The sequence below is a fragment of the Acanthochromis polyacanthus genome, chromosome 12 (assembly GCF_021347895.1).
Source record: "Acanthochromis polyacanthus isolate Apoly-LR-REF ecotype Palm Island chromosome 12, KAUST_Apoly_ChrSc, whole genome shotgun sequence".
Lineage (NCBI taxonomy): Eukaryota > Metazoa > Chordata > Actinopteri > Pomacentridae > Acanthochromis > Acanthochromis polyacanthus.
In genome coordinates, this window is record NC_067124.1 from 29,758,709 (window position 1) to 29,772,183 (window position 13,475).

The following is a 13,475-nucleotide window of genomic DNA, read 5'->3' on the forward strand; positions in this document are numbered from 1 at the left end:
TTGTAACTGAATAAAAGAGCAGAGATGACAGATGATAAAGTCACAAACTTTGAGTCAGATTTTGCATTTACAGTGACTGCAGTACCAACAGTAGACCAGCAGGTGTCCCAGTTCACCACTGCTGGTTCCCTCTGACACATCAGTCAAGTTAAATTCTATAATATCCACTAGAATGATTCTAATTGGACACAGATTTGTGCATTCACAGTTACTTGTGGTCTATTCACACGTTTTTGCTTTCTGTCTTGCTTTCTGACTGTTTTGTATTTACAGCACGTATAACAAGCATTTATCTCCTTGGAAATTTTCTCCTTTTATTGCTTTTCCACATTGAATCATGGTCAATTTAATTTAAGAATTCACACACAAAAAGGAAACATAAAATCTTTCATGTCAAAGTGAAAACAGATTCCTACAAATTAATGTCGGTAAAATAAACATGAAACATAAAATAATTGATTACATAAGTTTTCATCCCATTTAAAGAGACTCATTTAATTTAACACAGGTGCAGCCAATTGGTGTTAGAAATCACACAGCTATTGAAATGGAGATCATCTGAGTGCAGTGAATGTGTCTCAGTGATTGTGGAATAAAAACATTTGTATCCGTGTAAAATTTCCAAGTCAGTGAATATCCTTTGGCGTAGCGTTAAATCCAAAATTAAGAAATAGAATGAACTCGGCCCATGTGTAAATCTGCCTAGAACAGGTCATCTTCAAAGACTGAGTAATGAGCCCTGGAAGGTTTGTACAAGTGAAAAGTACTATTTGTCATTTAAATGGGAACATCTGTAAAACAGCACTAAATTAAAAAGTTAAAAAAATATACCTAGTTGTTTTGACAGTGTGTACTTTCAGTCTTCACCTGTTAAATCTGGTGCTAATGTATTCACATGATATTTAAAAGCAGTAGACACACACAAAATAATGAAGTGATCAGATTTAAATTTATTCAAACATTACATTTCCATGCGTATGAGGATTCATTGTTCAGATGGCTAGAAGTGCAGAAACAGCTGCTTTTGTTTCAGTCTACCACAGTTTGAATGAAATCTCATTGCCAAACAGAGAAATTCCAACTTTACGACCCAAGGAGATGCCGGTTCCCAGCACTTTTGCCTCCACACCATCTTTGCCGACACCAAGGCCAGTGTCCACTGCAAGACCGACTTTAGCGGTCATTGGACCAGCAGTGGCTGAAGCGCTGGCCAACTCAGCTCTGCCGAAGACTTCGGCACCATCAGCAGAGGCCTTGACTGCTGCACCGGCGTTGGGACCTTTGGCCTCAGCATCGAAAATGCTCCATTCACCACGAGCATGTCCAATTCCTGCAGAAGCAGTCCGCTTGTCATCAGTAGACTTAGCGTCAGCGTAGCCACCTTTAGCAAAGGCGTTACCAGGCCGGTGGAAGTTGTCAGCCATGTTGACAATCCCAGCTGCGTTTGGAGTAAAAAATAAATAAATAAATAAAAAGAAATTAAAAATCAATTTTTCTGTTATTCAGCCTGCTGAAACTCCTTTAATGATAGCAAAGTTTCCATAAAATATCTGTAATTACTTTTTACAATTCTGGACAGTTTTTTTTTTTTGTTTTTTTTTTTACAGTTAACACGTTAGCATGTAACTATGTATGTATGTTTATTAAAACTAACCAGGGAGAATGTGTAGAATTAAAGTAGATTGTTCAAAAAATTTAAGAATTAAAAATGTTTTATAATGCCTTTTACAGTGTGCACTGTAAAAAATTGTTCAAAAGGTGTGAAAATCAGGAAGAACTGGTGCCACAAAAACATCAGTTAAAAAGGCACATGAAAAAGCTGTAGTAGTAATAAAGTTACCATAAAATACCTGTTAAAACCTGAGAAATATAAAGATTTACTGCTGAGTTTACAGTTAGCATGCAAATTAAAACTTTGACAGATTTCATGAAAACAAACCAGGGAAAATTGTAAATTCAAAGTCAGTTGTTAATGAAAAAAAGTTTTAAAATGCTCATTTTTTACAAAATACATTATAAAAATAGTTTAAAAATGTGAAAATCTGGTAGCAAGAGTGCCAGAAAAAATGGTTAAAAACAGAAAATTAAAAAAAGTTAAAGAACACTTACTGTATGTGCAATAAATACAGTTTGCAGCTGTTGGAGCTCTACCCTACCATAATAATTGTCATTTAATTTTAAGAATTAAAAAAATTATTTAAGAAAATGTACTTAGAAAATAGCAACACCTTTAAATGACTGCGATATAAGGGAAGTTTATAGATTACCATCTGAAGATTTTGTATTAAAAATAGGGAAAATGTTTAATTTAACAACATGAAATCCTTTGAGGACAGTACAGAGATCCCTTTAAAATAAAGATGTAATATTTTTCTTCATGAATCCTGAATATTTTGTATTATTTTGGTGGAAATGTACACATCTGTACCCAAGACATTTTACTCTGAGACGCTGTTTTCTAACACAACATCTTTAGGTTGTTCATGCTGAAAAAGTAGAAGATCAGAGCTGATCAAAATTTGATTTTTCTGCTTTGATTGTAAGCTGTGGTAATATACAACTAAATAAAGTCCTTTCTTATATTTTAATGATATCAATTCCTGACAAACCATCACTTGATCTGAATTATGAAATTACATCCAACTTTAAAACATGAACACATCTTCTTGGATAAAAACCAATCAAACATACCTGATGATTTACTTGAAGGATGTTGTTGAGGTTGAAGGAGATGTTGATGAGCTGCTGAACCCAACCTAACGCATCTATATATATATATATATACTGTGAAGGAGGAACCCACCCAGTGTGTGTGTTTGATCTTTGTACTGATATTTTTGTGAGGACAGTTAGGGTCAGCAGTATGTTACATAAGAGAGTGTCCCCATACATATATATAAAAAAAAAAAAATACAGATATGTACATGAGTAAGAAAGAAAGTGAAAGAGTGACTGAGGATCCAGCAGATCTGTTCTGCTGTAATAAAGATAAAATGTAATCTGAGCTGATTTGTTTGTTCTTTCGTTCAAGAATCAGAGTGAAACTTACACCTGCTCAGTAACAGAAGGTGCAGTTTTGTTTTGGGGGATGCTCTGGGTCAGCGTGTACGACAGCGAGTACCAGTTCCTGCCAATATCCAGCAACTTCACACAGCCCTTAAGAAGGAGTGGACACCCCCCCATAAAACAAAACTGCACCTTTCAGAGTGTCCTTTTATTGTGGGCAGTCTAAGGCACACCTGTACACTAATCATGGTGTCTAATCAGCATCTTGATATGGCACACCTGTGAGGTGGGATGGATTATCTCAGCAAAGGAGAAGTGCTCACGATCACAGATTTAGACAGATTTGTGAACAATATTTGAGAGAAATGGTGATGTGTATGTGGAAAAGTTTTAGATCTTCAAATTCATCTCATAAAAAATAGGAGCAAAAACAAAAGTGTTGCGCTTATTTTTGTTGAGTGTAAAATGCCTGTAGGTGTGAATGTGTGGACAGACCGGCGACCTGTCCCCTGGTGTCCAGGGTGTGTCCTGCCTTCTCCCCAAGTCAACTGGGAAAGACTCCAGTCAACCCCATGACCCTAATGAGGATTAAGCAGTGCAATGGATGAATGGATGGATTCTCTCTGATTACAGTTAGGCTGAATCCCAAACCGCCCCCTACACACTCCCCCTCCACTACTGAGTGTCACTCCAAAAGAAGTCACACTCGCAGCTGTGGAGGGCACCTATTATTGAAGGGGGAGGGTATAAATACGATCGTCAGGAATGGGATGCCCTGTCACCTCACCGGAAAACGGAAGACGTCATCGCCATGGTAACACAAAGACGCCTACTGTGCATGGCTGTAGCGCTGTGGCACAGGTTGCAACTAACAAGGATCGCTGCTGCTTCCAGAAGACGAAAGCGTCCCACTTTTTTTCACTCACATGTTTTCCAATCCTATTATCTGGCATTTCAAATCCAACAAATGAATGAATGAATAAATTAATTCTGTCAGTTGTGTTCAAATTTTAAGGTGTCAGGGGGTGCACAATTAAATTAAACGTCAACAGAGAAGAAGATTTGTTTCTTTTGATTTATCTTTTTACACCACTCTTTTTGTGATGTTCTGTCAGTGTGAAAAAGGCGTGGGAGAAATAATGGATGCATGTGGAACTTACATCGATATGTTGTTTCCTCCTCCATTTCGACGTTGCACTTCCTGAAAAAGTTGTCGAGAGTGAGCATCGATGCAGACTCGCTATTTAAGGGCTGAACAGTCCACTCCCCCTCCGCACTACGCGGTTTGGGACGGCCCTTAATATGGAGGACCCTCCACGGGAACGCGCAAACGGAGGGGTAGTGTGTAGGGATAGCGTGTAGGAGGCGGTTTGGGATTCAGCCTTTCTGTTGCTTTGGTGTTCATTTGTAGTGTTGGTACTCAGAGTATTGTAACTCTGTGGTGTTTGTATTTTTTCTTGTGATGGTGTTTTTATACTGCTGTGTTGCACAACATTACTCAAAAACAGAATAATGGATTTGGATGAAATTTTCAGGGAAGGTCAGAAATGACACAAGGACCAGCTGGTTAGATTTTGGGAATGATGCGGCTTATAGTCTGGATCCACTCCATTTGTTAAGTATTTCTGTATCATTGTGAGATAGCGTCATGGTGTCACTGTAACTATGGCAACAAGTGAACACTACATCAGCTGCCTGCTGATGATCACATGATTGTGATCTGACAACAAATCCACCACTGTGGATTTATTGGGACTTATCCGTTCGAAATCATATAAGGAACAATTAATAAATTGTGCGGGTGTTTCTGAGTCCAATCAATTCCTGCCGCCCGCTACATGTTTAGGTCACGCAATGCGGTATCCGTACATAACATACACGTGCAGAACACGCCTTCGTTGGAATTTTTTCCCTCTGCTTGATGTAAAAAAGCAATTGTTATTGACTACCACAACTTTTTTTTATTGATTTCTTTTAGTGTTTCTTAAATCCAGAAAGTTGCCATTTTAAATGATTGCAGTTTTGTGGCATGACTGTGATCTGCTTTTTTTCTACGAAATTGAACAACTGAAGGAACATCATCCAAGATTGGTGATTCCATAATTTTTGCCAGGGCTTGCATCAGCTGAGGGTCAACAGGTTGTCTTATGTAACAGAGTGCCCTCTCTTTCACTTTCACTTTCACTCTTGCACTTTCTTTCTTGCTCATGTGCAAGAGCAAGAAAGAAAGTGAAAGAGTGACTGAGGGTCCAGAGATCAGTGAGTGATGATTTGTTCTTGGGTGGACATTTGACTTTTGCTCAAAGAAGTGTTTGGTTTTGTCATTTGGGGTCATTTTGTCTGTTTGGACGTTGCTGGTCCTCCACTTGCCTTCATTGTGAAGTTGTCTTCGTCACATCACTAGTTTTATGTCTTCATGTTTGACTGGGAATAAAGAGTGTGCGTATGGTTTTGTGTCTCTTTGTGGTCATCTTCCATCCCTTTGTTTTATTGTTGTGTCTCTTTGTGGTCATTGTGTGTCTCCTTGACATGGTTTTGTGTTTCTTTGTGAGTGTTTTGTGTCTTTGTAGTTGGTTTTTGCTGTTTTGTTGTATTTCTTGTCTTTTAGGGTTGTTGTATATCTCTCTGTGACTGTTTTGTGTCATCGTATTAGTTTTTTGTTTCAGTTGTTTTGTGTCTCTTTGTGGCTGTTTTGTGTCTTTTTGGTTGGGTTAGGCTAATGGTTCATAATGGTTAATATTTTAAACACAACACACAGAATAAACCAGTGATTTCTAACTTTGTGTCATCTGCAGTGTGTATTCAACAGTGTGTAGTTGGCTCATATTTCAGATGTGTTAGTTGTTTAACACTCCACTAAACAGAGATTTGTCCTGTAAAGTTGTCGCTCAGTCGATGTTCCAACATGGTCCACCAGTGACCCTCAGTCACTCTGAGCAGAAGTCAGAGTTCATATAAACAGCAAACTCTCACCTTCAACTGAGTGATAAAGTTTGAATGCTTCTGCTGTAATGAAGATAAAGTGTAATGTAAAGCTGATTTGTTTTTTCTTTCTGCTCAAGACTCAAACAACAACAATAAAACTCCAAGTTTCAGCCTTTCATTCTGTCTGGTTACAGTTACTGTTACTTTGGTGTTCACTTGTAGGGGTGGTAGTATTTTTATTCTTTTGTGGTGTTTGTATTTTTCTTATGATAGAGTATTTTTATACTGCTGTGTTGGTATTTTTACTTGGAGCAGTATTCTGACTGTGGTGTTGGTACTTGCAACTCAATATTTTTCCTCTGTGGTTTGGAACTTTATTTTACTTGTAACTGAGTATTTTTACTTGACAATGAATAGTTTTACTATGTGATGTTAGTATTTTTTACTTTTCAGTATTGGATTTTTTTTTTTACTCATAGCTGAGTATTTTTACTCTGTGGTGTTATTTTTGTAACAAAGTGTTTTATTTGGTGTTGGTACTTTTACTTACAACAATGTATTTCTACCCTGTGTTGTTGGTTCTTGAACAGTATTTTTACCCCGTGGTAACAGAGTATTGTAACTCTGTGGTGTTTGTATTTTTCTTGTAATAGAGTATCTTATGCTGCTGTGTTGGCATTTTTGCTTGTAACACGGTATTCTGGCCCCCGAGCCTTTGTCTCCTCTCTCGCTTTTCTCTTCCTGTGGTTATACTACGAGGAAAGTTTGACATAGCTGATCAGTTTTATCAGCTGCAGTGGCAAGAGTGCAAATGGACTTGACAGCAACCAGGATCAAACATAAAAACATATTTATATGATTTCTGCATCACCAACTAAATACATGTCAGTTCCCATGGCAACGTGGTGCAGGGTTAGTGACGACAGCAACATTTTCTTTAAGTGCTTTGGGTCCCAGCACATGGAAAGCTCCAATTATCCCCAGGTTTTGAAATCTCCTGACCATTACCCCATTACCTAAACATGGTACAAAAAAGAAAATGAGTACTGAGTTTGATTAATTAAAACCTTTACACAGGGAGAAAGGCTGAGAGTTAAGTCTCCTTCCCAGAAGTGCTGTGAAATACAAAATATAATAATGAATATAAAATAACACAATAACAATTATGACATACATAGGTGAAAAGTGACAAGTAAACAGGACAGACAAGAAAAAAATAGAATACAATTACTCAAAATATTTCAAGGTAGCTTTTCAACACTGAACTACTCCATTGTTATAAATTTAGCTACCTGTGTCCTGAACCGGGACCAGAGCATGTCTCTGGTGTACTCCACCCAGCCTCTGCCTCTCCTTCCCCTCTCCTCTTTATGACTGATTTCAAAGGCCCCTAATCCTGTTGGGTAATCCAGGTCATTGTGGAGCCGGGCCAATAACGATTCAAGTGGTTGTGCATCACCAGCATCCCTAAATCTGTTGTCACTGGGACCTAAAAAGCAGTAACAAAAATTATTTGTCCTGAATGTAAAACATCATGCTTTAATGGTCTAACTGGTTCTATTCTCCATTCTGTTCAAGTAATAGATTAATGGACCTGCTCTTTTATTGCCAAGAGGTTGACATTTTTCCCTCTAGAAAACTTTGGACAGGAGAGCAAGATGTGGCAACACATCAGCCTGGAGATAGACGGCAGCAACAAAGCAGTAGGTGCAGCAGAATCCATAGAGACCTTTGGCTACTGGACACTTGTTGATTTCTGTCTCCTCTGTCAAGGCACCCAGTACTGCACTGAGGTTTCTTTGCAGAGTGCTGACTGCAGAGACAGCCAGCAAGTGTCCTTCGCTTGCTAAAAAAATATTTCCGTCATTAAGATAAATGATTGAGACTGAAAGTATTGTAGTTTCTCAGACATCCATGACGTGCATGTGAGGAAGAAACGTCTATTGACACTGACTTACTTCATTATAAATGACGCTATAAATTAACTTTATTATAAAGAAGACCAGCATTGACCTGGAAGGATTCAGCCAATATTAACCTTGTAAACTAACATTCTGAGTTCAGTTATGTAGGTTTATGGTTGCTTGTAAAACCTCAACCTATGTTCCTCCATTGGTGACAGAACCCTTCTAATAAAACAAAAGTCTAATGTTCAAGGCCCACTCAGCAATTAAGTATCTGTATATTAAGAACATACAGTAATTAACACACGTCTCAGGTCAGATACTACAGTATGCCTATGCACAATAATGCCCAGTGTTAAAACTGTATTTCTGTGATCACCTTTACTTTTAAGTCCTTAAGGCCCAAGGACTCCACTGCAGCTTTCAGAACAGCAGTTCTGTAGGCACTGTTATGGACGTATAGGTGGAGCTGCTGCAGGTGGTTCCTGAAGGTAGCCATGTAAGGAACCTCAGATGAGGTATCTCTACATGTCAGGGCGAGACGATGAGCAGCACAGGCAACTATCAGCAACCAGGGAAAAGCATCCTGCAACTGCTTTGCTACACCATACAACCTTCCTGTTACAAGAACAGTTAAAAAAAAAAACTGAATCAAAATAAGTAACAAATTAATGTTCTCTCTAGGCTCATGCTCACTAGCTCTAATGTAAAATATACAGTAAAAAACCTCTGCTTGCAAGCGAGTTGACACCAGTCATCACAGCAGCTCTGCCTGTTCCTAATCCATACCGTTTTCCGGTTTGGACTTGTTTTTGGCCAGCTCTTCCTTCATGGCTGCTGCAATGATGTCTTCCTTCCCATCACTAACATGCACAAGGTCAAGAAACTGGCCTTAGAGTTGGCCCTCTGAGTTTATACATCTGAAAAACATTTTTACTCATTCAGTCATTAATTATTGTCCTCCAAACGTAGTAATACCTGACATCCTGCCTCTTCACACTGACATATCTGTGCTCTCATCCACTTCCAGTCTGACAGCCACAGAGGGCTGGATGTCTCTGAGGACTGGCTCCTCCACCACTGCAGCCAAGATCTCCAACATCTCATCTATTGTTATATGAGACCGGCAGTCCAATTTAAAAGTAAAATATATTAAATATCATTTTGAGATTGAGACAAGCTGACTTGCAGTGATGATATGAAAATGTAAACAATACTTAGGAGCATAATTATTTACCTTCAGCTTTTTGAAACAGTCACATCCTAGCAACTCAGCTAGCTCAAGAAGAGCTGCATAATTTGTGTGATGTGCATGCTCTCGTTTGTTTCAATAGTAGAGGCATTTAACCAAGGAAACAAGGAAACAAAGTGAAGAGACTGGAGGAAGAGAGAAAATGAGGAGCAGAAGAAAACGAGGAAGGAAGGTGAGGAAGGAAAGAAAGAGGTGAGATGAGAGGAGAGCCACCGAACAGAGAGGAAGAGGTAAGAAGAGAAGGAGAAGAAGGATGGAGGAGACGAGGAAGGAAAGGAGAGAGGAGGCAAAGCTTTGGACAAAGAGCAGCAGCACCACCTGGCGGCGAAGAGAGTCTGCTGAGGTCTCTGAAAGGTTTGGTCTGTAATTCTGCAGTACACTTTAAATGTACAAGATCGTATCCTAGAGGGTTAACTTGACATTTAAGAATTAAAATCAGATAGATATAGACTATTAATCCTGAGGGAAATTAAAGGGTATATGTAGCTGAGCCACTTGATCCCAGCCATGGCTCAATCAGCTGACGACTTTCCCTCAACTCTGGAAAGACAAAGCGGGAACACCTGGTGGTCCAGGTGGAAGGTCGTTACATTATCATTAATATTTTAATAAACATGCACCGTGTAAAATACGTATATTTCATTCACCTACCTACTTGTTATTGTGAACCAATGAGCGAGCCTACAATTAATGAATTTATTGGGAGGGAGAAAATATTTGCAAAGACATGTTGAAAAATGAGAGCTTTATTGAAAAACAGTATAGATACAATGTTCTCAAAACTAAAACAAGATACTGAAATCGTTCTTTAAAGGAAGTTTTGTTTTCATGAAATATAATGAAAATTTAACTATACACCTACATACATACACATATATGCATACACACATCAGGAAAAGAAAAACTTGCCTAAATATTTAATTTGTATAGATAGATAGATCTTTCAAAGTTTGATCAAATTATGATGACACTGGGGGCTGCACAGTGGAGTAATGGTTAGCACTTTCACCTTGCAGTAAGAAGACCCCTGGTTCAAATCCCGGCCTAAGTCTGGGATCTTTCTGCATGGAGTTTGCATGTTCTCCCTGTGCATGCGTGGGTTTTCTCCAGGTACTCCGGCTTCCTTCCACAGTCCAAAAATATGCTGAGGTTAATTGGTTACTCTAAATTGCCCGTAGGTGTGAATTTGAGTGTGATAGTTTGTCTGTATATGTAGCCCTGTGACAGACTGGCGACCTGTCCAGGGTGTCCCCTGCCCTCACCTGAGTCAGCTGGGATAGGCTCCAGCACCCCCAGCGACCCTAATGAGGATAAAGTGGTGTATAGAGAATGGATGATGACACTGTGACAAGAAAGTGAAAATGCATGTGCAGCAATCCCATTGGACACTTCGTCCAACATTACCCGAGCAGTAGTTTACTGTTTACATAAATGTCTGGAAGCCAATGGCCACCACTTGGAGCACCTCTTCTAATTGTAGAGACCAAAGGTAATTTGTATTAATCTTGTGATGTCTAAATATATTTGGTATTGAAATATTTATGGAAGCTTTTCTTTTCCTGATGTGTGTATACACTATTTTGGCTGACTGTGTGTATGTATGTATATATACGTTTCAAAACAAATATTTGGGGAAAAAAAGGGCAAGTTGTGGTAAATTTCCCTGGACTGGGGCATCACTCCCAGCTACTGGCCAGTAGCTTGAGTAGTAGATCAGGCTTAAAATGCCTCTTTGCTGCCGCTGGGTCATATTTATTTGGCATCGTTCTATCGGATGGTTCTCCACATTGAAGACGTTTGCGATGTGTAGAAGTGTACTTCATGTCAGCATCAAGCCTTGCCTGTAGGGCAGCACACAGGTCTGCTAGCTCCTGGCTGCGGAAGGATGGAGGCCGTACTATCCATCCACACACCCCGTCAACGCTGCCGTCCTCCTCATCTGACATCATGTCAATGGTGATGCCCTTCCATAAGTCCATTTCATCTGGAGCAAGGACCGTCTTCCTGGCATCCAGCAGCTGTGAACACAATCAGTTTAGGAGATCAATACATTTACTGATGCAGCAGAAAAATAATGGCAAAGCGACCAGCAATACTATTCTAACCACAGCTAATATAAAACATAGAATGCGATGAATAAAACTATTATCTCTTACTCTCTTTCTTCTCTGGCGACTCCGGGCAGAAGACTTCAAGGCTTCTGCCTGATCTGCCATGTCGGGTTGACTGTAGCGGTAGTTCCTCCGTAGTGTCTCGAAATATGTTTTACAGGCGGCTGAAAAACAGATAAAAGAAGACGTTAGTAGCTTTCATTTTCTTTTTTTTGATATTTCCTGCCCCTTTCAGCTCTTGTTGCTGTTGATGAAGTCGGAAAATTTAGAGTAATCTTAAACAGGATACTTACATAAAAAGACGTCTGTTTCCACAAATTCCAAATCTGGACTTGCAGCCAGACTTTTAACTAAATATGTGGTGACTGCCTCATTGCGAGGCGAGCTCAGCCTGTGAAAATAAATCACAACATTCATTTACTACTCACAGCAGAATCAATGTAGAGTATGTGCATTTGGAATAATACAGACACAATTTGAACAAATAGTCTCACCCTTGTTCCGGTTCATAACGCATGGTGTTTCCTTCAGAGTTATGAAGTCTACGAACCGTTTCCTGAAAGTACAAAAAGGCAAAAAAAAGTAGGATCATCATGTCTTGATTACTTTAAACCAGGATACTCAGCCCGACTATGAGATACTCAAATGATACTCGAAGTTTACTCAAAGATGCCTTATCATTTCAATACATAAAGAATATCTCCTCTGTATGGGTAGAAAATTGTTATATTACCAAATACTATCTATACAGGCACAAATTCAGACAGGCTTCTCAGAGGTAACTCAATGACGTTTCAAAAATAACGAATGAAATAATGATAGAAATAATGCCTCTTCTGTATGAGAAAAAAAGGAAACTAAATAATGCCCTCGTGCCGGTCAGTTTAGTGGCCCAATGAAAACCAGGACATTTTCATCACTTTATAACAGGGGTGTCAAACTTGTAGGCCGTGGGCCAAAAGCGGCCCGCCACAGGGTCCAATCCGGCCCGCTGGAGGACATTGTAAAGTGTAAAAATTACAGACAAGACATTAACTGCAGATTTTAAAATAGTACAACTATAAATTTAAGATAATTTCTAGACCATGACAAGTTGTTCTGATCATAAAGTACAATACTAGATTGCTCATTGTTCTTTTGTGTCTCATTTTTGTAATATTTTGTCTTGTTCTTGTTTGTTTTTTAGTCTGACTTTTATCATTTGTCTCATTTTTTTGTGGTTTTGTGTTTCCTTTTTGTCTTGTTTGTGTTTGTTTTAATCCTTTGCTTTATGTGTCGTTCGGTGTTTTTTTTTTGGTCTCGCTTGTGTAGTCATTTTGTTTCTTTTGTTGTCATTTCTGTCTCATTTGTGTCGTTTTGTTGTAATTTTTTGTTGACTTTTTTGTCGCTTTGTAAGTTTTTAATCATCTTTTCTCTTTTTTGTTTTGTGTTATTTGTCTCATTTTATTTCTCCATTGTGTCGTTTTGTGCCTTATTTTTGTAATATTTTGTCGTGTTTGTGTTGTTTTTTGTCTTTATTTAGTTGTTTGTCTCATGTTTTTGTAGTTTTTTTTATTTTTTCCATTTTTGTCTTGTTTGTGTGATTTGTGTCATTTTTGGTCCACTTTTTTTTCGCTTTTTTGCTTCATTTCTTGTCGTTTGTCTCATTTTGTTTCTCTAATATGCTGTGATTTTACTGGTCCGGCCCACTTCAGTCCAAATTGGGCTGAATGTGGCTCCTGAACTAAAATGAGTTTGTCACCCCTGCTTTATAAAGAACAACCAGGGAAAAGAGGACGTTTGGTCACCCATAAAAAAGGCCATATTTGTGAACAAAGACGGAGGACTACATGGTATCACTGCTTAACGGTACCAATTCAGAGCATCGGGCTAAAACTCACTGAAAATATCCTACAAATGGAATATAGTCTTACCGCAATTCTGGGACAGTGCACTCGTCTTTTCCGCTTCACCGCCTCCCCGCTGGAAAAGCGCTTTAGTTTGGCTTCCATGGCGGCCATCCTCTGCTGCAACCTCTGCTCCCTCACCTCTGACAAGGCCAGATACTGGTCCAGCTTCTGCTCCAGCTTCTGCTCCATCTGTGCTATCTGACGAGACAGTGCACTGATAGCGCTCAACAGATTCTCGGTGTCTGTCGCTGGACTTTCTGGAACCACTCGCTCATGTTCAGGAGTTTGTGGTGAGTTGGATGAGAGATTCAGTTCAGCCATTATAGAAACCTCAAATAGAAAAGATGGTTTGTGTTCGTGCATCGCGCGGTTCTCGCGAGGTCTCCAT

The 13,475-nt window shown here is 39.1% G+C and overlaps 1 protein-coding gene across 3 annotated transcripts in view; it reads right to left on the bottom strand.

Annotated features, from left to right (window-relative positions):
* The window catches only part of LOC110963916 (uncharacterized protein C14orf93), a 161,174-nt gene extending 147,699 nt beyond the window's left edge, over positions 1-13,475 (bottom strand). For 2 of the 3 annotated variants that reach the window (XR_007945428.1, XR_007945429.1), the window contains exons 1-5: positions 13,112-13,475; positions 11,693-11,754; positions 11,492-11,589; positions 11,244-11,362; positions 10,350-11,105 (exon numbers count right to left, since the gene is read on the bottom strand). Coding sequence is in view for 1 of the 3 variants with exons in the window: in XM_022212443.2 (XP_022068135.2) it covers positions 10,764-11,105; positions 11,244-11,362; positions 11,492-11,589; positions 11,693-11,754; positions 13,112-13,450 (960 nt within the window). In the remaining 2 variants the exon portion in view is untranslated. Of the gene's footprint in view, positions 1-9,817; positions 11,106-11,243; positions 11,363-11,491; positions 11,590-11,692; positions 11,755-13,111 lie in introns of those variants that run through there. The other variant, XM_022212443.2, reaches the window with a different exon arrangement.